This window comes from Plecotus auritus, assembly GCF_963455305.1.
Source record: "Plecotus auritus genome assembly, chromosome: 1".
Lineage (NCBI taxonomy): Eukaryota > Metazoa > Chordata > Mammalia > Chiroptera > Vespertilionidae > Plecotus > Plecotus auritus.
In genome coordinates this window covers 189,706,175-189,728,482 of record NC_137770.1, presented here as the reverse complement: position 1 = coordinate 189,728,482, position 22,308 = coordinate 189,706,175, and the positions used below count along the sequence as shown (strand labels likewise).

General features: G+C 37.9%; 1 protein-coding gene across 28 annotated transcripts in view; it reads right to left on the bottom strand.

Moving 5' to 3' along the window:
* MAPK10 (mitogen-activated protein kinase 10) overlaps positions 1-22,308 on the bottom strand; it is a 313,508-nt gene that overhangs the window by 52,351 nt on the left and 238,849 nt on the right. For 20 of the 28 annotated variants that reach the window (XM_080686674.1, XM_080686685.1, XM_080686686.1 and 17 more), the window contains one exon: positions 1,278-1,460. In XM_080686674.1, the coding sequence (XP_080542800.1) occupies positions 1,278-1,460 (183 nt within the window). Of the gene's footprint in view, positions 1-1,277; positions 1,461-17,385; positions 17,458-22,308 lie in introns of all 28 variants that reach the window. The other 8 variants (XR_013961554.1, XR_013961555.1, XM_080686691.1 and 5 more) reach the window with 1 other exon arrangement.

The following is a 22,308-nucleotide window of genomic DNA, read 5'->3' as shown; positions in this document are numbered from 1 at the left end:
TAGGATATGCCAGATGAAAGTCTGGAGGAGATGATAAGAGCCTGGGAAATAATAGTACCACATTTTAGTTTCCTTGTCTCATTTAAATCTATAGTAGTTACAAATTAAGCCTTGAAATTAAATATGTAACTAATACATTGCTCCCCTGAATATATGGGGCTAAATTTCAAAAGTATGTGTGTGTTTTTATAACATATAGAATCATTTTAAATAATAATAATTACATTTATTATTTTTATATCTAACAGTTATTGAGTATTTATTGTGCCAGGATTTGAGCCCAGGCCGAAGGAAAAATCAAATTTGTTTCAAAATCATATTCTCAGAAATATCCTGTTAAAAAAAGAATTAGAAATTTTTTATATTATACTTTATAACTTTGCCAAATTTATTCCTTGTCTCTATCCCTACGACTGAGGCATTATTATCCCAATTCTGTGGGTGAAGAAACTAAGATTTGTTACTAAAGTTCACAGCTATAGACAAAGTAGCTGAAAGAATACTTATTAATGAAAGTGTTTATATTGAATACAAAATGTGTAGGTAAAATCCCATGTGTCACTCTAAATGGAAAAAAAAAAGTGACTAAGCTTTCCCTAAAATACAATAAAACTCAGGCACCTGCTTCTCCAAGATTTTACAACAAACAACTTGTGTTGAAAATATTTTCCAGGTAATAAAAAGAATCGGAACAATGATTTTGATGTATGTTACATTGGTCCTTTCGAGTTACACGACAAAATAGTTTTAAGATTCTAAATAAGCCCCATGAAATAATTAACCTGGACCACTGTTGCACACGTCAGTATTATCCTTCTCTCTGGATAACCAGACAGTTCTAAAATCCTTCATCACTTGCCCTTTGTAAGAAAGATCTTTTAACAAATACCTCTCCTGAACCAGGATATCTCCCTGAATCAATCAGCACCCCTTGGAGGAATCCTAGAATGACATGTCTCTAATTAATTTCCTACTGCATTCCCTCAACACTTACACGGTCATAATTATATTTATGATGGTAATTGTATTGTATTACAGTTTGGATCCTCTTGCAATAAACACCATCATAATGGAAACCTCACTCTTACAAAGATTTTCCAGCCTTACCCAATATTATTTCAAGTATAGTCAACACAATACAATTCTAATACAATAAAAAAAAAAAAGAAATACCTCTCCTTAAATTTAGATAGTTCACGTTAGAGAGGTGTCTCTATCATTTGCTTGTTTAGCCCAACGCCCACATAGAGGTTCTCAAGTGTCCCTGGTGGGCTTACCTTTGAGTTTATTGTGCTCAGAATCCGCTGGGAAGAGGGAATCTGGAAAGAGCTTGGGAAAGGTGAGTCCTGCATACTTAGGCCGATTCTCCACATAATTTCTTACTGTGGGTTGCAGTTTCTTCATGAATTCTGGACATGGTGTTCCTAGTTGCTCAATTACTTTGTTCCACTGGTCAATATCTGAGAATTGAATAGTCAAGGGCAAACAAAAGTACAGGCTACTACCTCTCGTCTTTCACTAGTTTGAAGACTAACTGCTCCTCGGAATCCTGAGCACTCATCAACACAACTGAAGTTTTAACAAGCAAAAAAGGACAAGAATGTAAAATCAGAATTGTAAGGCAATGGATCCTCTTAACATTTTAAATTTACTTTGGGAACATATACACTATTAGAGAACTAGCATTACTTAACAAAATAGAATATCGTGAGATAGACTTTGGGCTGTAAACATGAAAATGTATTTAATAACACAGGAAGAATTTCTTAGAGTAAGATAAACTTCTATATAACCATGCAATTTAAAAGATAAAAAATATGACACATATTTTATCATGGAATTACCTCAATCATTTATTTCCTAAAAATGACAAATGCACAAATATTTAAATAAGATTCATTTACATGTTTCTTAAATTCCTCTTAAGATTTTTTTCCTTCCTTTCTCTATCAAATAAGAAATTTAATCATTTGTTGTTTTCTACTCATATGCATTACTTATGGGATTAATATAATTTTTATTAGATAATACATTAATTCTTAACAAAGACTTAAAAAACTTCTATTTATCAAAGTAGTCACAGTCTCATATTTTCTTGGTCGTGTCCTGTCTCCCTGAATATTAAGAAGACATGAGGGTAAGCATAGTACGTTCAATTTAAAATAATAGAATTCCATGCAAGTGCGTGTGTTTCAAAAGTACATTAAGCATGCAGAATTCTACAGGAAAAATATTGTTGCTATGAATATTAGTACTCCCCCAAATTGGAGCTAGCTCTTTGACACTGAATGAGATTTTCTTTTTCATTTATTATTAGCATTTGTTATATCAGAACTTTGTGAATGATAAATACCACTAATGAAAACTCTGAAGAACTGGAAGAAACTCATTTGAAAGAAATCCCTTTGTCATATGTCAATGAATGATAAAAGCCTTAGAAATTCTTCTTAAATTCAATACCTTTGCATTGTTTATTCTTTTACAACTCTATCCATTAGTAAAAAGTTAATTCATTCATTTCTACTAATGTAATTTGCAACAGTTCAGGGAACTTACCATAATATTACTTAATTGAGGTTTGTAAACTCCTTATCCCTAGCTATTCAATACAGTTGGACTAAAAAAGATCAGCAGTCCTGACAAAAAACATTAACTATATTTAACAGACATAATATATAATGCAAACAAAGTAGATAGGATATTGCACAGATATAAAATTAAGTTAATTTGCTAATCTTCTATCTCCTTTGTAATCTGGCTGTATAAAATTTAAATTATTATACAACCTCTTAGCTACTGGGATGAAAAAAATATATGATTGTGTAATATCAAGAAATGAAGTGAAAGGGGAAAAAACTGAATACTATTCATGAGAATATTGTAGTAAGTCAGAATAATCAGAAATAAAAGAGCTAAAAATGTTACAAAAGATTAAAGTTACTCTTACACAAAACCTTACATTAGTACTATAGATAAAATTAAGCGTGAACTATTTAAACATATTAAAATAGAAAAGGTTAGTACAGCTAAATAAATCTTAAGGGCTTGCTTTGTAAATTATGAAAAGAGGTCTACTCTCAAATAGTTAGGTTATCAAGTCCTACCAAGCTATCATTTAATCACTAGTCAAACTTCCTTAGGATTTTACAGATGATGTCAACCTAAAAATAGAGGCAAAGAAGCTATCATGTTTTCTGTAAAAGTGTCATTAAAAAAGGGGTAACCCACTATTATATTCTAGTTGCATTTAACTAGAGTTGTAGAGTTATTCAGTAAAAAATTTATTGCTTTTAAAGTAGTGTTCCTGAAACTATTCCATGTTATTTTTAGAGCAAAGTTTAAGGAGAGTCAAATAGTGTGGAATTTATTAAAACAAGAACAGTTAAAATGTTTCTTTTTATAAGTTACTAAGAGGCCCAATGCATAAAATTCATGCAAGGGGCTCAGCTCTCACAGCCGCGGTGGCTTGCCTCAGCCCTCTCAGCCCCGGCTTCATCCAGAAGTCATCCGGAAGAACGTCTGGAAGGACCTTCGGCTGTCTGGTCTAATTAGCATATTACGCTTTTATTATTATAGACTAGAGGCCCAGTGCACAATATTCGTGCAAGAAGAGGCCCCTGGCTTCACTCCCAGCTGCCCAGGAGCCAGCAAGTCCCCGCTCCCCGACAGCCCGGAGCCAACAAGTCCTCGCTTCTGTCTGGAGCACCACTCCAGTAGCTCCATCCGCGGCCCCCCTTCCACTCATAGCAGGCTTCACACCACTCTGCGCCTGTATATGCAAATTATCCTCCATCTTTGTTGGGTTAATTTGCATACTCACTCTGATTGGCTGTGGGCGTAGCGGAGTGATGGTTAATTTGCATGTTTCTCTTTTATTAGGTAAGACTAGAGGCCCGGTGCATGAAATTCGTACACTGGGGGGGGGGGGTGTCCCTTAGCCTGGCCTGCACCCTCTCCAATCTGGGACCCCTCAGGGGATGTCCAACTGCCAGTTATATCAATAACCAATCCATTTTAACCAATTTTATTTTAACCAATCCATGTTTGTCACAAGCAGTTCTCTTAAACCGGCAGTTGGACATCCCTCTCACAATCCAGGACTGCTGGCTCCTAACTGCTCGCCTGCCTGCCTGCCTGATCACCCCTAACCACCTCTGCCTTCCTACCTGATTGCCCCCTAACTGCTCCCCTGCCGGCTTGATCATCCCCTAACTGCTCTCCCCTGCCAGCCTGGTAGCCTCTAACTGCTCTCCCCTGCCAGCCTGATCACCCCTAACCACCTCTGCCTGCCAGCCTGATTGCCCCCTAACTGCTCCCTTGCCAGCCTGATTGTCCCTTAACTGCTCTCCTGCTGGCCTGATCACCCCCTAACTGCTCCCCTGCCAGCCTGATTGCCCCCTAACTGCTCCCCTGACGGCCTGATCACCCCATAACTGCCCTCCCCTGCTGGCCTGATCGCCCCTAACTACCCTCCCCTGCCGGCCTGATCACCTCTAATTGCCCTTCCTTGCTGGCCCAACCATCCCTAACTGCCCTCCCCTGCCAGCCTGATCACCCCTAACTGCTCTCCCCTGCCAACCTGATCACCCCTAACCGCCTCTGCCTTGGCCCCTGCCACTATTGCTTTATCCAGAAGGATGTCAGGAAGACATCTGGTCTAATTAGCATATTATCCTTTTATTAGTATAAATAATTAGAGCCTACAGAAACACTCAATGAATTTTTCTACCTTTTTAGATAAAACACAATAATGGTCCTTGATGTAATAGTTTACAAAATGTAAGGAGACATGAATCTTTATTGTCCATAAAATACTTGAATATTAATACTTCAAATATAAAGATGATATAGTCATCTTTAAAAGTTTGTATCTTTATTTTAACCAATCTATTTTAAGTTATTTCTCCCCATACATGAAATTATATTTAAGTGTTAGTGCTTCTTTCCCAGATGTTCACAGGATCACAATATGATTTTCCTTTATAATAATTATTAACCAAATAGAAGCCAAGGCTGGAAGTCATATCTCATGACTCTTAGTCCAATGCTTGTTGCAAGAATTCCAGTAAGGAAAAGAGCAAGTTTGAAACTTATCTGATAGAAATTGTTTTAATTGGCCATAAAATTGATGGTATGTTTGTCACAAGACATTCTTAAAGAATGTCTCTGAAACCACCTCCTTAGTTTGCCAGGTCAACATATTCACCTAAAACAATTAATTTTTATTTATATTTTAAGTAAAAAATAAGGTGATACATGTTTTAAAATTTTTAATCATCAGATTTCCACATGGTTACATTTTTAAATATATAAAATATTAACTGATTTTTGTGCTTATGTATGAATGTTAACATGGTAAATATTTTTTTAAAGAATGGCCAAAAGTAATTTTGTGAAAGGATTTAGTTGCTTTAGAACTCATAAGTCATTACTATTATTTTTTGTTGTTGTTAACCCTCACCCAAGGATATTTTTTTTCCATTGCTTTTTAGAGAGTGGGAAGGAGCAATGGAAAAAAAAATACTCTATAGTCAAACTTTTTGTAATATGACTATTTTTATGTAGTGAATTTAGAATTAGATGAGGAAATTTAGTGTCAAATAACTCCTAAAAAATGATATTTTTTAATTTTTATTAAATGCCTTTGATAAATATGTCAAGAGTGATAAATTTCTTACTGAAATAGTAAATAAAAATATAAAACATATTTATTGTTTTTTTAATAACTGCATAGGCTGGACTCTGTAAATATTCAGATCCATATGCTTACAATCCTATCTAATAAAAGAGTAATATGCAAATTAACTATCACTCCGCTACACCCACAAGTCACGCCCACCAGCCAATTAGGAGCGAGTATGCAAATTAACCCAACCAAGATGGCTGTGGCCACAGAGCAAACAGGAGGTTGCCCCCAGCGATGGAGGAAGCCATTTTCCCATGTAACTTTCCTGAAAAGACCTTGGGAATCTACAGCAAGTGGCAAACTTAGGCTCCCAGCAGAGGGAGAAGTATTCCACCCATCATAATCTAGGGAAAGATTGAAATTATATGATGCTTTTACCTGTGGGTGCTACAAACAGAAAATACAAACACTGCTCAATATAAAGTTCAAAATATTTGACAATTTATTTCAGTAATTGTTTCATATTTCTCTATGATAAAATTTGCTCTCAAAAGAATTCTTCTGAGGATGACAAGTTTAAAAATCAGGAGATATATATATATATATATATATATATATATATATATATATATATATAGTTCTGCATCTAGATTTTCATGATTATGTTTTGAGTTGTTTTGCTCCTTTAAAAATACTTTTACTCTTTCCTTTTTACTTAAAAATATTTATTTTCCTCTCATAAATCCCCCTCAAATTCTGATAACATGAAGTATGGATAAGTGATTAAATATGCAGTAGTGAACTAGCACTCATTTTCATTATAAATGACCATAGCAAGAGGAAATATTATGAGCCAGAACACATCCAAAACTCAAAGCTGACAATCTGAGTAAAAGACTATTTGTTCACTGGGCGCAGGTTGCTATTGGGATACTGTGGGACATGAAGTATCCAAAGGCTGGTATTTGGAACATGACATACTGTATATGGATCTTACTATAATCTATTTATTATTATGATCTGTATTTACATATAAAGCAAAAAATAGAGTGACATTTCACATATAAGCAAATCGAGTATATATTAATGAATATGTGTCACAATGGTAGACTTCTCATTAAGATATTAAAGGTTAATCTTTGGGGCCTCTCATTTGCATAGGACCCTTGCAATACTTAATATTGTATTTATAATATTATTTTTTGTACATAACACCTTCCTCAAATTGTATGCCATTCTCACTTTGTGATCTGACTCTGCATTTTCAAACTGGGAAGAGGCTTTGGAGATCACTTAATTTGACATCTGTGTTTTATAATTGAAAAATAGCAATGTCCTTTTAACATTGGTAAATAAAATGATCTTAAACAAAGGCGCTTATACAAATAGTTTCTAACACTAACAGAAATATAGATTTTTATTTAAGGGAGTTGTAGTGACTGATCTCTGAGGCTCTCTCTAGAAGATTACTTCCATTGCTGGGTATAATACTAATTAAAAGGGAGGTTAAGAAGGTACAGTCAAGTTTGTATGAGATCAACAACACATGCTATTTTGTTAGGCATACCTGATAAAACATTTCTGCTTAATTTTTTTTTAAAAAGCAGGAGAGCACTAGCCAGTTTGCTCAGTGGATAAAGCATTGGCCTGCAGACTGAAGGGTCCCGGGTTCAATTTTGGTCAAGAGCATGTATCTTGTACCTCGGTTTCAGACTCCCAGTCCTGGTGGGGGCATGCGGGAGGCAACTAATCAATGTGTCTCTCTCACATCGGTGTTTCTCTCTCTCCCTTCCACTCTCTCTAAAAATTAATGAAAAATAGGTCCTCGGGTGAGAATTAAAAAAAATAAGCAGAAGACAATCTATGCACCCTCATCCTAGCATTTTGATCTTCCATATCCCCTAACCATTATTACCTTCTAATATATTTGCATTTTATTGTAAATTTCATGATGTCAAGAATTTCATGTCATCATTATTTTCATGATGACAGTTTTGTTTATTGATATATCCCTGGAGACAAAAAGTGCCCAGCACACAGTAGGTGCTCAAAAATTATTTGTTGAATAAATGGAATGTTTACTTTATATTCAATCAGAGTTTTTTTATGGAGATAATTTAAAAAATAGGGGAGAGAAAATGTTTAAAGAAACAAAAGTTGAGACATTCCAGGAATTGGAGATAGGATGGAATTCAAGAAATACAGTAAATCCTAAGAGAGATAAATAAAAAGAAACCCACACCTAGTCACATGGTAGAGAAACATCAGAAAACCAAAGACCAAAAAAAGAAAAGAATTGTAAATGAAGTCAGAAAAAAAAAGGGGGGGCTATCTCCAAAGATGACTATTACATCAATAGCTAAATTCACCAGCAATATTGTAAACAAAAAGTCAGTGAAATAATGTTTTTTAAATGTTGGAAGAAAATAACGGTCAATCTCAAATTCTATATCCAACTAAACTATTTTTAAAGTAAAGGAACCCAATTAAAAAATAGAGTCTTATCATCAAAGACTTCCACAATAAAAGTCTTCTAAAGCAGGTACTTCAGGAAGAAAGAAAATAATCTCAAAATAAAGGACCAAATTGCAAGTAGTGGTAAGCCAAGAAAATAATAATCAAAAGGGTGAATCTAATATACAATAACATTATAATATTGTCAATGTATTAGGCTAAAAATGAGAACAAAAATATTAGTGTGTGCTAATATCCTTATATGCTCAAGAGAAGGATTTTTAAATGTCTTAATTAAAATAGCAATTGTCCACAATATAACTTAAACCAATTCCAATATAACTACCAACAGAAATATTTTTAGAGAAGTTGACTAGCCAATTTTAACATTTGTATGAAAGAGCAATAATTCATTTATAGCTAAGCTAAAAAATACAAAAAAGGGGTTTTATCTCTACCTAATATAAGCCCATAGTACACATTTGTATTCATTAAGAAAGGGTGGTACTAATACAGACTCAGACAAAAATATCAGAATATAGAGCCCAGAATATAACAGCTCTCCCACAATATGTGGAAACTTAGCATATGGACAGCCATATAGAACAATGAAGGAAGCATACTTGATCAATAAATGGAAGTAAAATAAAATAAATGGGATCCCTCTTTCACACCAAATTAATGACAAGTGGACTAAAGGCTTTTAAATGTAAAAAGTTAAAGTTTAAAACATTCATGGTAAATTTACAAGACAAAACAAAGGCATCAAAGATTTCTTAAACTAGACATAAAAATACATGAACCATAAAAAACATTGCCAAATTTCAATCAATTATAGAAGATAAATAAATCCCAACAAAAATGGCTGCAGCCATGGAGCGAGCAGGAGGCTTGGGTTTCCCAGGCGATGGAGGAAGCCAAGTTCCTGGCCTGCCCTGGCTTCCACTGAAGGCTTCAAAATTTCAATTATAGAAGATAAATAAATCCCAGATACCAGGGCCTCCACTTGGGTAGCTGGGGGCATGGCCAGCCTGCAAACCACCACAGGTCCCTCACCCAGGCTGCCCCATGCCCCAAGGGAACCCCCACCCTGATCTAGGACACCCTTCAGGGCAAACCAGCTAGCCCCCACCTGTGCACCAGGCCTCTATCCCATCTAATAAAAGAATAATATGCAAATTGACCATCACTCCAACACACAAGATAGCTGCCCCCATGTGGTCAAAGATGGCTGTCTCCATGTGGACACAAGATGGCCACCACAAGATGGCCAGCAGGGGAGGGCAGTTGGGAGGGATCAGGCCTGCAAGGGAGGGAAGTTGTGGGCAATCAAGCCTGCAGGGGAGCAGTTAGGCATCAATCAGGCTGGCATGGGAGTGGTTAGGGGGTGATCAGGCTGGCAGGCAGAAGCGGTTAGGGGCAATCAGGAAGGCAGGCAGGTGAGCAGTTGGGAGCCAGCAGTCCTGGATTTTAAGAGGGATGTCCGACTGCCCGTTTAGGTGGTATCGGGCCTAAACAGGCAGTCGGACATCCCTCAAGGGGTCCCAGATTGGAGAGGGTGCAGGCTGGGATGAAGGACATCCCCCCCTCCGCACAAATTTCATGCACCAGGCCTCTAGTATCACTATAAATTGAAATGGAAAAAGAATCTACAGGGGAGAAGGTATTTGCAACCCATAAAACTGCCAAAAATTAGCTGACCAATTATATAATGTCTAGATGCCTGGTGCACAAAATTTGTGCACGGGGGGTGGGAGGGGTGTCTGTCCCTCAGCCCAGCCTGCACCCTCTCCAATCTGGGACTCCTCGAGGGATGTCCCACTGCCCATTTAGGCCCGATCCCGGTAGGATCGGGCCCGGTAGGATCGGGCCTAAATGAGCAGTCGGACATCCCTCTTACAATCCAGGACTGTTGGCTCCCAACTGCTCATCTGCCTGCCTTCCTGATTGCCACTAACCACTTCTGCCTGCCAGCCTGATCACCCCTTAACCACTCCCCTGACAGCCTGATCGATGCCTAACTGCTTCCCTGATAGCCTGTTTTCCCCTAACTGCCCTCCCCTGCAGGCCTGGTCACCCCTTACTGCCTCCCCTGCAGGCCTGGTCACCTCTAACTGCCCTTCCCTGCAGGCCTGGTCCCCCCGAACTGCCTCCGCTGCAGGCCTGGGTCCTCCCCAACTTCCCTTTCTTGCAGGCCTGGTCACCCCCAACTTCCCTCCTCTGCTGGCCTGGTCACCCCTAACTCCCCTGCAGGCTTGATCACCCCCAACTGCCCTGTTTTGCAGGCCTGGTCCCTCCCAACTGCCCTCCCCTGCTGGCCTGATCACCCACAACTGCCCTCCCTTGCAGGCTTGGTTGCCCCCAACTGCCCTCCCCTGCTGGCCATCTTGTGGCAGCCATCTTGTGTCCATATGGGGGCAGCCATCTTGTGTCCACATGGGGGCAGGATCTTTGACCACATGGGGGCAGGTATCTTGTGTGTTGGAGTGATGGTCAATTTGCATATTACTCTTTTATTAGATAGGATAGAGGCCTGGTGCACAGGTGGGGGCCAGCTGGTTTGCCCTGAAGGGTGTCCCGGATCAGGGTGGGGGTTCCCTTTAGCATGGGGTGGCCTGGGCAAGGGGCCTGTGGTGCCCAGCCATGCCCCCCAGCGACCCAAGCGGAGGCCCTGGTATCTGGGATTTATTTATCTTCTACAATTGAAACTTTGTAGCCTTGAGCAAAGCCAAGCCTCCTGCTTGCTCTGTGGCAGCAGCCATTTCTGTTGGGATTTATTTATCTTCTATAATTGAAACTTTGTAGCAGAGGCCAAGGCAGGCCAGGGCTGTGGGAGCTTGGCTTCCTCCATCGCCAGGGGCAACCCAAGCCACCTGCTCTCTCCAGCTCTGTGGCTGCCGCCATTTTGTTGGGATTTATTTATCTTCTATAATTGAAACTTTGTAGCCTTGAGTGGAGGCCTGGGCCTGGCAGGGTGTGCGGAAAGCTTGGCTTACTCTACTGCCAGGGAAACCCAAGTCTCATGCTCGCTCCGTGGCTGCCGCCATCTTGGTTGGGTTAATTTGCATACTCACTCCTGATTGGCTGGTGGGCGTGGCTTGTGGGTGTAGCAGAGTGATGGTTAATTTGCATATTACTCTTTTATTAGATAGGATGTCCTCATCTATATATATAAAAAGCCAGCAACCAGAACACTGTAACAACCAGAACGACCGGTCGCTATGATGTCCACTGCAGCCAGCAAACTGGCCCGAATGGGGGGTGGGGCCAGCCGACCAACCTCCCGAGGCCCCTCCCCCTGGCCAGCCTTGCCCCTGATTGCCCCTTCCATCTCAATAGGGGGCATGGCCAGCTGGCTAACCTCCTGCAGCCCCTCCTTCCTCCCAGCTCCACCCCAGATCAGCGCCCCCACCCTGATCAGGGCTGGCTGGCCAACTGCCTATGGCCCCTCCCCCCAGCTAGACCTCCCCTGTTGGGTTCCCCTACACGGATCTGGCCATGGCCCCTCCCCCAGCCAGATCCTTCCCCAATCACCCCCCCACACACACCAATCAGGGGTGGAGCTGGCTGGCCAACCTTACATGGCTCCTCCCCTGACTACTAACCCCTGATGGCCACCCCCACCCCTTTTGGGGGCGGGGCTGGCTGGCCCACAGCCCACAGCTCCTTTCCACAGCCGGCCCCTCCCCCAATCAGCCTCCCTCACCCCAATGGGGGCGAGGCCCACTGGCCAATCTCCCACGGCCCCTCCCCCAGCCGGCCTGGCGCTGATCAGGCCTCAATCATGGCAGGCAGGCTGGCCAACCTCCCACTGTCTCTCCTCCCAACAGGCCCAGTCCCAATCCATCCTGATTGGGGCTGAGCCAGCCGGACCTCGCCCATGCACGAATTCATGCACTGGGCCTCTAGTAATCAATAAAATAATACAATAGAAAAAAAGTGTTTTACAAGAACAAAGAAACACTTTACCAAGGGAAAACACTATTTAATAAAAGCCTAAGCAACCTTTATTGTGGAATGACCAAAACGAACGGTTGCTCTGATGTGCACTGACCACCAGGGGGAAGACACTCAATGCAGGAGCTGCCCCGTGGTGGTCAGTGGCTCCCACAGGGGGAGTGCTGCTCAGCCAGAAGCCGGGCTCATGGCTGGCGAGTGCACCGGTGGTGGCGGGAGTCTCTCCTGCCTCTGCAGTAGCCCTAAGGAGCAGCAAGCTGAGCGGTAAAGAGCAGTGAGCAGGTGAGTGGTAAGGAGCAAGAGGTCCCGGACTGCAAGAGGGTGCAGGCTGGGCTGAGGGACTCCACTCCCCCAGTGCATGATTTCGTGTACCGGGCCTCTAGTATACAATAAACAAGAAAATATGTTTAGCCTCCCTTGTAGTCAAGGAAATATAAATTAAAGCTCTATTGAAATAGTATTTTATATCCGAGAGATTGTTAACACATTTTAAAACCAATCTGTCAATATGAAGAGTTAGTAAGGTTATGAAGTAAAGAGTTACATCTATATACTGTACTCTGGAAATCAATTTGATGTTACATAGTCAAATTAAACATATGCACACCTATAAGCCTGGCATTTATCATTTTCAAAAAAATAAAACAAAATGGCTTGCCCATGTTCTCATAAAGACATATATTTATTTCATCATTGTTTATAAAAACAAAAACAAAAAAAATGAATATAACCCAATCTGTTTAGGAGAATGGACCTGCCATACAGTATTCATAGACTAAAATACTATATAGAAATGAAAATAAATGAACTATTTCTAATGCATCAATATGGATAAATTTCAAGAATATAATGTTAACTTTTAAAAAAGCAAGTCACAAAATAATAATGATAATAAAATATGTAAAACACATATAACTAAATGTATGTGGTAAAAATATAAGGAAAGTAAAAGAGATTATAAAAACATATTTAGGACAGTAGTGATCTCTGTGGAGAGAAGAAAGAATATGATTTATGAGGTGCACACAAAAAGATTCAAAGGTATTTATTGGTAATGTTCTTCTTTTTAACCTAAGTAGTAGTATATACATGTTCATCTTATTGATCTTTTTCAAACATTATATATTTAATATTAATTTGCTTGTATAAAAGTATTTTGCAATTTTTAAAGTAAAAATATCTGCTATGAAGAAATTCATTAGATGAGATCTCTAAGGAAAATTATGTCAACAGCTGATTTCTGATCCTTCTGTAGAGTTAAAAACATACTTGAATTAAATAAAACTTAATTAATATGTACTTAAAATATATTTACTAACAAAGAAGCACATAAATACATATAATTTTTAAAAATTGCCTATTTAAATTTCTGAATTTTGAAAAAAATGTGTTGAATTCTTTTAGGCAGGAAAGATAATGGGTATAAGACCTTATCAATGCTATAAGTGTTGCGGTTGCATTAGTTTCTATATTAAGAAGACATGTGAAGTTTATAATTACAAGAACTTTTTTTAGAAATCATTTACTTTGAGAATATCTTCATATAAGTGAAGATGTTTGATTAATAATAATGATTCTTTATGGTGTATTGTATAGATGTATAGTGTACATATTGTATATTTCCAGTTCCATTTTAAAGGTTCTATTTAATAGATTCAGATATAATTTTATTGCCTCTCAGATAAGTCATTTATAATAATAGTGAATTTTTTAAAAATCTGTCTTGATTTTTAAGAGGTCAATTTTATGATATCAGTGTTCATAAACTGTTTTCATGGAAAACACTGATTTAAACTTTAACATGTTTGAAATCATTAAAAGACCACATCTTGGACTCTGAGAAGGCACTTTAAAAAATATTTCCTATTTGCCCTTCAAGAAATTTACAAATGTATCCCCATATGAGAGTTTCAGAAATAACTCAATATCAAATATCAAGTTCAGGCATTGAAAGGGCATCTAATATGAACTTTAGCATTAGCAGCAGCCTAGAGCTTTACTTATCAGAGATTTTGGTACCAAAGTTCAGAAATGATTGATACCCAAGCAACTTCTCCCAAGAAATGGATTCTAAAAAAATGTTAATTTGTATTTAATAACTCAGTTGTGAAAATCAATCCTATTTTCTTTAAAAGAAAATATATGGAAAGTAATGAAAATCAATTATTTTAATTTATAGGGGGCAAATATTCATTTCACTTATCAATTATTCAGCCACAATGAATTTCTGAAAAAGCCAAGAGTACAAAGTTAGCAGATTGAGTTTGTTTTACTCAAATGTCTAAAAGTAGCCTAAATGTAATTACTATTTCATATTTATGTCCAAAGGCCAAACTCAAGTTTATAAATGGTTCAGATTCAAAGAAATTAGTTTCGTATCAAGTAACATACTTCTAAATAGCATTAACATTAACATGAATGTAGTAAATTGTAGATGTTTTAAAGAAATGTATATATAGAAAACAACTGCAAATAGACCAAAAAAATTTAAATAATTGTGTGTCATATGTAATATTAGAAGAAGATTTTAATAAGAGTGGAAGTTAAAACAGTGAAGCTTTATTTTTACTAAATAAAATATTTTAGGTTAAGTTCTTTAATTCAACGAAAATTAAATGAGTGTCTTTCAGTCATTTTGTAAACTGGTCCTTTAATACACACAAAGAATGTATGTGTGAAACTATATGTGTAACCATCAATGTAATTATAAACTCTCAAAGTAAATGGCTAATCATAATATGGTTAGGATACACTATATTAGTAATTAGATTTACTTCAATTAAATATTGAAACCCCATTATTATAGGCTCAACTTCAGTTTTGAATTATGATCATTTAAGCAGAGATGTTATCTTTAGTATGATGAGGATATATTATTTTCATAAATGACAATGAGTGTAGGAAGATAGTTAACTCACTTAAAAATAAGTTATTATACACCCACATACTAATCACTCAGCAACTTCTCCCAAGAAATGGATTCTAAAAAATGTTAATTTGTATTTAATAATTCAGTTGTGAAAATCAATCAGATTTTCTTTAATAAAAATATATGGAAAGTAATGAAAATCAATCATTTTAATTTACAGGGGACAAATGTTCATTTCATATCTATTTAATACTGCAGAGACTCGGAATTTTTATTTGCTAACTAATTGCTGCCTAAGAGAGGGTGTCTTTTACTAATATAAATAATATAAATTTATTTCTTCAGATATCCTAATATATAAAAACCCAGGGTCCGTAATGACCGAAGGTTCAAACGAACACCAGAAGTCAGTCTTGCAGTCCGTGCTGGGTTGCTGTGGTGACCCAGCACTAACTGCCGCCACTGCAGGCGCAGCGACCCAGCACTGACTGCTGAGGGGGCTGCTGATCAGGCCCAGAGAGAGAGGCAGGGTCTGATCCGCAGCCTCCGTGGCAGCTGTTGATCAGCCCTTGCCTCTCTCTTTCTCTCCGGGCCTCCATGGGGGCTGCTGATCAGCCCCTGATCAGAGAGGCGGGAGATAGACCAGAGACTGGCTGGCATAGAAACCGACCAATCAGTACCAAATCTGGGTGAACTGTGAGGAGCCAATGGTTGCCTAGGAGGCTGAGCTTCTGACGCTGACTGGCATAGAAACCGACCAATCAGAACTTAATCTGAGTGAACCGCTAAGGCAGAACCTAAGGTGGGGGCTGAGGAGGAGTTTTAAGGGCAACAGCTGTTTGGTGTAAGGTGTAAGAAAGCGGTTCAATTTTTTAATGACTGGTTTGGCAGTATAGTGCATATGGCTGGCTATCAGTCCAGATATAGGGATCATGTATTTTTGGCTGCCAAGAGCATCTTCTCCTGATGAAAAAGGCTTCCCCCCCCCCCACATTTAAGCAATCCTATCCTATATAATCTATTTATACTAATAAAAGAGTAATATGCTAATTAGACTGGGTCAACCAGCCATCTTCTGGACATCTGACTTCCTTCCGGACAAAGCCATGGTGGTGGGGGCTGAGGCAGAGGCAGTTAGGGGCGATCATGCAGGTAGAGGCAGTTGGGGGCAACCAGGCTGGCAGGAGAGGGCAGTTAGGGGTGAGATCAGGCCAGCAGGGGAGGGCCATTGGGGTGAGATCAGGCTGGCAGGGGAGGTCATTTGGGGGAACCAGGCTGGCAGGGGAGGGCATTTGGGAGAGAGATCAAGCTGGCATGGGAGGGCCATTGGGGGAGAGATCAGGCTGGCAGGGGAGGGCAGTTGGGGACAAAATCAGGCCAGCAGGGGAGAGCAGTTGGGGGCGAGATCAGGCTGGCGGGGGAGGGGGGTAGTTAGGGGCGATCAGGCAGGCAGGCAGAGGGGTTAGGGACAATCAGGCAGGCAGGCAGGTGAGTGGTTAGGAGCCAGCGGTCCCAGATAGGCCTGTGGGATCGGGCCTAAACCAGCAGTCAGACATCCCCCAAGGGGTCCCCGATTGGAAAGGGTGCAGGCTGGGCTAAGGGAACCCCTCCATGCACAAATTTTGTGCACTGGGCCACTCGTCTATATACATATATATATAAAAGCCTAAGCAACCGTGATGACTGGCTGGTAGCTATGATGCGCACTGACCACAAGGGGGGCAGGCACTCAACACAGCCAACCTCCCACAGTCCCTCCTCCCACCGGCTGGCCCTGATCAGCCCCAATCACCGGCCAGGCTGGGGGACCCCGCCCATACGTGAATTCGTGAACCGGGCCTCTGGTTTTATATAATTATTACTAATTAATGAGGTTTTACATATTACATTTGTTAATTACATGAAGAAAATAATAGTAGGAATTGGAGCAATCATTCCTATAAATGAAGTAAATGAGAAAAAGAACTTTAGAAGACCATCAATTTAAAAATAAAATACACATGCATACTTTTTCAATATGTGTTAAAATAAACTTATTATATTTGTGGGTGAACATAAATCTAAATGATTAAATTTTCTATGCCAAGTGAGTATTTCCTATGATTTAGATGCATAAATCTTAAAACTAAATATTTTGTCATTTATTATCTAGCTATGAATAGAACTTGATTTTGAAACATCTACAACAAAAATCAATAGAGAAGTGTATATCACTGTTATTAGTTTCATAAAACTGAATTAAGACAGACCTTTTGATACCATGCTCTGTGCTTCATTTTTGATACTATATTATCCACATAAGATTTTGCTAAGAGACACAGTTACTGTACCATGATGCTAGCTGGTAAATATTTGACATTGGAGTCTCATAGAAGCCCTGTAAGGGCAGTGAATGTATCCCATCAGCAATACTATATTCAAACCAAAGGAAATTGATTGAGAATAACACCCAGAGAACACTGGCTGCTAAGAAGGATACGATCAGTGCCAGGAAACAGCACTGCACCTTTTATCATTTCTCCCATGATGCACCCTACTGACCACATGTCAACTGAAAACAAAAATGACATGGAGATAAACAAGAAGACAGGAATAGAAGGGCAAATAAATGAAGACACTTGACTATCCATGCCACAGAGCAATGGCCCGATCTTTCACTGATTGAATTAGAGGCCAGTCTTATGATCATTAATAGTCTTTTAAAACAGTGAAAGGGGGAGAATGCCAGGGCCCTTTCTTCTATGCAATTAAAGTAACAATACTACTCAGTGTTACCCAATGCATGATAATGTTACTTTGCAATTGTAATTCAATGATTAATTTAGCTTCTGATTTAAAAGGTCTAATTTGCATTCATCTACTAGAATCCTACTGATTTGTATTGTAAATTATTCTAGATTGTGTTAATATGGGAACCGTGCAAATCAGTTAATTTTTATTCTTTTGTATACTACATTGGGGGTGGGGGGAGCTGCCAGCAACTCAAAAGAAAGGATTTCTTTCACAAAACACATTTATTCATTTATAAATATGAATAAATTTCATGAAGTGATATGGTAGTTCAAGAATGAATGTATTGGAATATGCTGGCTCAGTTCCACCGAAGGAGCAAATTTCTAAACAGGAGCCTTGCCTTATAACCATGGTTGCTTTGTAATAGTAAGAAATGCTGGCTTTCAAAACAGGACAGTTCAACATGAAATAAACAACATGATAGAGAGCTGTTACTTCTTCTGGAAATTGTGAATCAAAAGAAACCTAAATTTAAGGTGAAATTATAATGTCTGTTATTGCCAGTTATCATCCAGAACTTAAAACCAGGAAGCTCGGGCAGAGGGTACACAGGGAGGGGCAAAGTGGGGAAAGGTGAAGCAAAAAAATATGAAATCTCTCTCTTTAACTACAGTTGGTTACCCACTTGCTCCTATTGAAAAGTCAGAAAAAGAAAGAGGTCATTTTTAGGAGTGGAAATAACCTAGAAGAAAAAAGGGTGTTGAAGGGGGAACAATTAGGGAAAGACATTAAGATAGCAGCGCACTATAATTTTGCTGCACATACTCTTCAAATTTCATCTTGTAATTTGGCAGTGACCTTAAAGAATTCATGAGCCAGGCCAGCGTGGCTCAGTGGTTGAGCGTTGATCTATGAACTAGGAGGTCAGGGTTCGATCCCGGTCAGGGCACATGCCCAGATAGCCAGCTTGATCCCCAGTGAGGGACCTGCAGAAGGCAGCCAATCAATGATTATTTCTCATCATTGATGTTTCTCTCTTTCTCTCTTCCTCTCCGAAATCAATACAAATATATATTTTTTAAAAAATAATTCCTCATGAGATTCTTTCCACTGTGATGAAAATCTCACTCAGATTCCACTCAAAGTTTTCCGTTTGATTTAACTCCCTAAACAGTGATCACTGCAAAGGAATGGTTACAGCTTTGAAGGTGATAAGCATACCCAAGGAAGCAAATTCATTTTGCTTCCATTTTAGGAAAGCAAGTGACATGCAAAAGTATCAGGGAAAGATAGAGCAAACAGTTGTGCACCCCTTTAATATGAAGGCATTTGTAATTCCAGATAGTATCTGTCTCACAAGAGGTTGGTACTGTGAGAATTTTTGATTTAAAGAAAAAAGGAAAAGATCTCTGAAAAGATATTTGTTTTCTGAATTGCAAGTATTCTTATCATACTATCCAAATTGACCAGTTTGACTAAGTTGCTATTTACAGTGTATCTGTGTGTTTTTAATAGGTACTGGGAAAGAGAGAGACAACAAATAGAGAGCTAAAAACTCAGTATGCAGGGGTTCCCCTTGCCTGTATCTGTTCAAATGTTTGGGGAAAAGTTGTTTCTGCCACAAACCTATTTGCAACTTAGAAAACATCTATTTCCACATTTTTATTGAATGCAAAAACTCAATGTGATATCTTTGGCATATGCTCTCTTTTTTTTTTCCTGCTGCAGAACCAATTCCATTGCTTTCTAACTGTAACCTTGAACAAATTACTTCATCTCTCTTAATATCAATTTCATCCTCTAAAATGCAAATGATAAATAGCATTTATGTAGAATTTTTAATAGACTTTGAAAGTATTATGCCTGATAAACATATTTTCATATTGCCTGGTACATAGTAAGTCTCCATTAATGTTAGTTATCATTATCATCATGAATTAAATGTATATTGAAATTATGTATATGAAACTCATTTATTTTATATTTATATTACATATTATATTTATATACCATAATAAAAATCTTTCCAATGAGGGAAACTCACCACTCACTGGATGGTCCTTCTCACTACTGAAAGCACTTGGCAAGGCATTCCACATATTGAACCACAGTTGACTCTATGGAACTTCTCTCCATGATCTAAACAGGAATTAATCACCCTGTTCCCTCATCCAAATAATAATCTTTAAATATGTGAATATAATCTATGATCCCTGACCACTCCTATCCTAAAACTGGCAAACTGTTATCTTTCAGACTAATAGCCCTTGATTTTTTCACTTCTCCCATATGCCTTTAAACAACAACAACAACAATAACAATTGACCTAAATGGAATTTCAGTCACTATGTTGCGCTAGTCTCAATTGGTTCTAGAAAGTTCTAGGTTGAATAACTGGTATTAGTAACTGTATATCTGCCAATTCTCCTTTGTGTGGCTCTGCTGGATACAGATATTCCAAAGTAAAAGGAGAACATTTTGAGAAGTGTATATTCATGTCAGAACCCAAAATAGACTTAATAAGTCATAGAAGATTTTGCATAAAAACTATGCACAGATATAAACTCTATATCTGAACTACTGGTGAATATACATTCTATTCCATTTTCTGTATTTTAATGTATCTTTTCTAGGTGGTAATACCTTGGAAACTTTTCCAATTTCCATTTAACTTTGCTCACTATTCATTATTCCTATCCATGCTTATGACACCTACATGCTAAGCCTTGTGCCTGGAAATGATGCACTCTATCATTATGAATTACAAAAGTGGAATATATGCATATGAATTTATAGGAATTTTTATTTACTCAAGACAGGTGTATTTCTCAAAATAAAGCCATGGAACCAAATTTCATGTTTATCAAGGTGACTGGAGTATTTTACAAACTTTTCAAGATATTCCAATGAATACCAACTGTGAAAACCTTAGGAGAAATTAGCAAATCCAATCACGGTTAGAAACTGAATTTGGGTCTCCATAAGAGTTTTGTACATTAATGCTACCCAGGTAGAATTCTGGTTGCTTTTATTATTCTGATTCATTACATTCCCCCTCCCATCATCTGTTTCCCAGGGGCAGAAAGCAGGTTCATTTGCAAGTTGAACACTCAGAAGCTGACTCACTTTCCTTAAAATGAATGATAGTAAATTTTGGTGCTAACAAAATATGATTATTAATTTTCCAAGTAATAAAAATATCAGGTGTCATGTCATTTGTTAGGCATTAGATTATTCTACATTATCTTTTTTCTACTTTTACCCAAGATAATAGAAATAATATAATGTAGGCCCTGGCAGCTTAAATCTAAATTTAAAAAGCAACGTACTGCTGCTTCTGCACTCTGTGTAGTGAGTTGGGTTGTTACTCACAACAAAATATTTTTTGGACTATGTAAGCTTTGTTTCAGCATCCTGACAAATGTTTCCATGGCTCTGGTAACACGATTTTTAAACCACACTGCTTTTCCCCTTAACATAATTATACCTTCATTTGGCATAGGATTCAGACAATGTGCTTTGATACATTTTCTTGGATACCTCGAAGTACAATAGCAAAATTTAATACGGTTTTCTAAAACAAGAACACTATTTCTTTGAAACACTTACGTTTCAAAAGTTAAAAATTCAACTAGATATTTACCAAAAGCACATTGTTTTAAACTTCAATGCAAAATGGAATTATAAAAGACTACTGTATGCATAAATAAATTTAGAAGGTCCACATTTTGCACATGTGAATCTAAGTAAGAAAAATAAACAATATCCATGAGGCACAACCTAAATATTCTAATGCCAGGAAATCAAAGGAAGATTTTCTCCTTGAATCAACATGTTTGACTTGCTTTTCTTTCTTTATAACTTATATAGCATCATATTATTAATTTTAACCTTTATTTAAAATCATTTATGGTTTTTCTTTCTTTTTTACAGAACAGAAATATCTATGGAAAATTACAATAAAGGAGAAACTTACAATAAAGGAGAAAGCTTTTAGGTTTATAATTATATTATAAATAATTTATAGACTAATGAACTTACAAAATATGTTGCCATAAAACACTTAAATAATGTTTTTATTGCATCACATTTTAAAAAATTTTCATCTTTGAAGATCCATGTAATTCTGAGGTGTATATAGTAAATAATTTAAAGAAATACTAATGGTGAAAAGGTATTTTACTTTAAACATTTTATGTTCTGATCAACAAAGAGTAATGCTGGCCCTGGCTACCTCACATTATCACCAAATTAAACACATGTTCCCTTCAGATCCAAGTGTGTCCTCACTTCATTCCGTACATCAACTTGCAGAAGTGCCTCGGTAAATGGTAATTAATTCATTGTTTTTCTTTTCCTGTTCTCTGATTCACGGGTATTTGGTTTCTCATCATTTAAGAGAATTACTCTTTACTCTGGATGGCCTTTTAGTTATTTTCATTTTTTATAGCTTATCTAATTCAATTTAAAAGTTATTTGGGCTAGAGTTTCCCCCAAAGAACTTCATAATATAAAGACTGGAATTACTTATATTTGAAGGTATTTGCAGATATGTGTATGTTTGTAAATATCTAATGTTTTTATATGTATCAAATGACTCATCACCACAATCCTGTAATTTAGGCAAAGAAGGTATTTTATAAAGTAAATTGACATGTAAGAGGTAAGT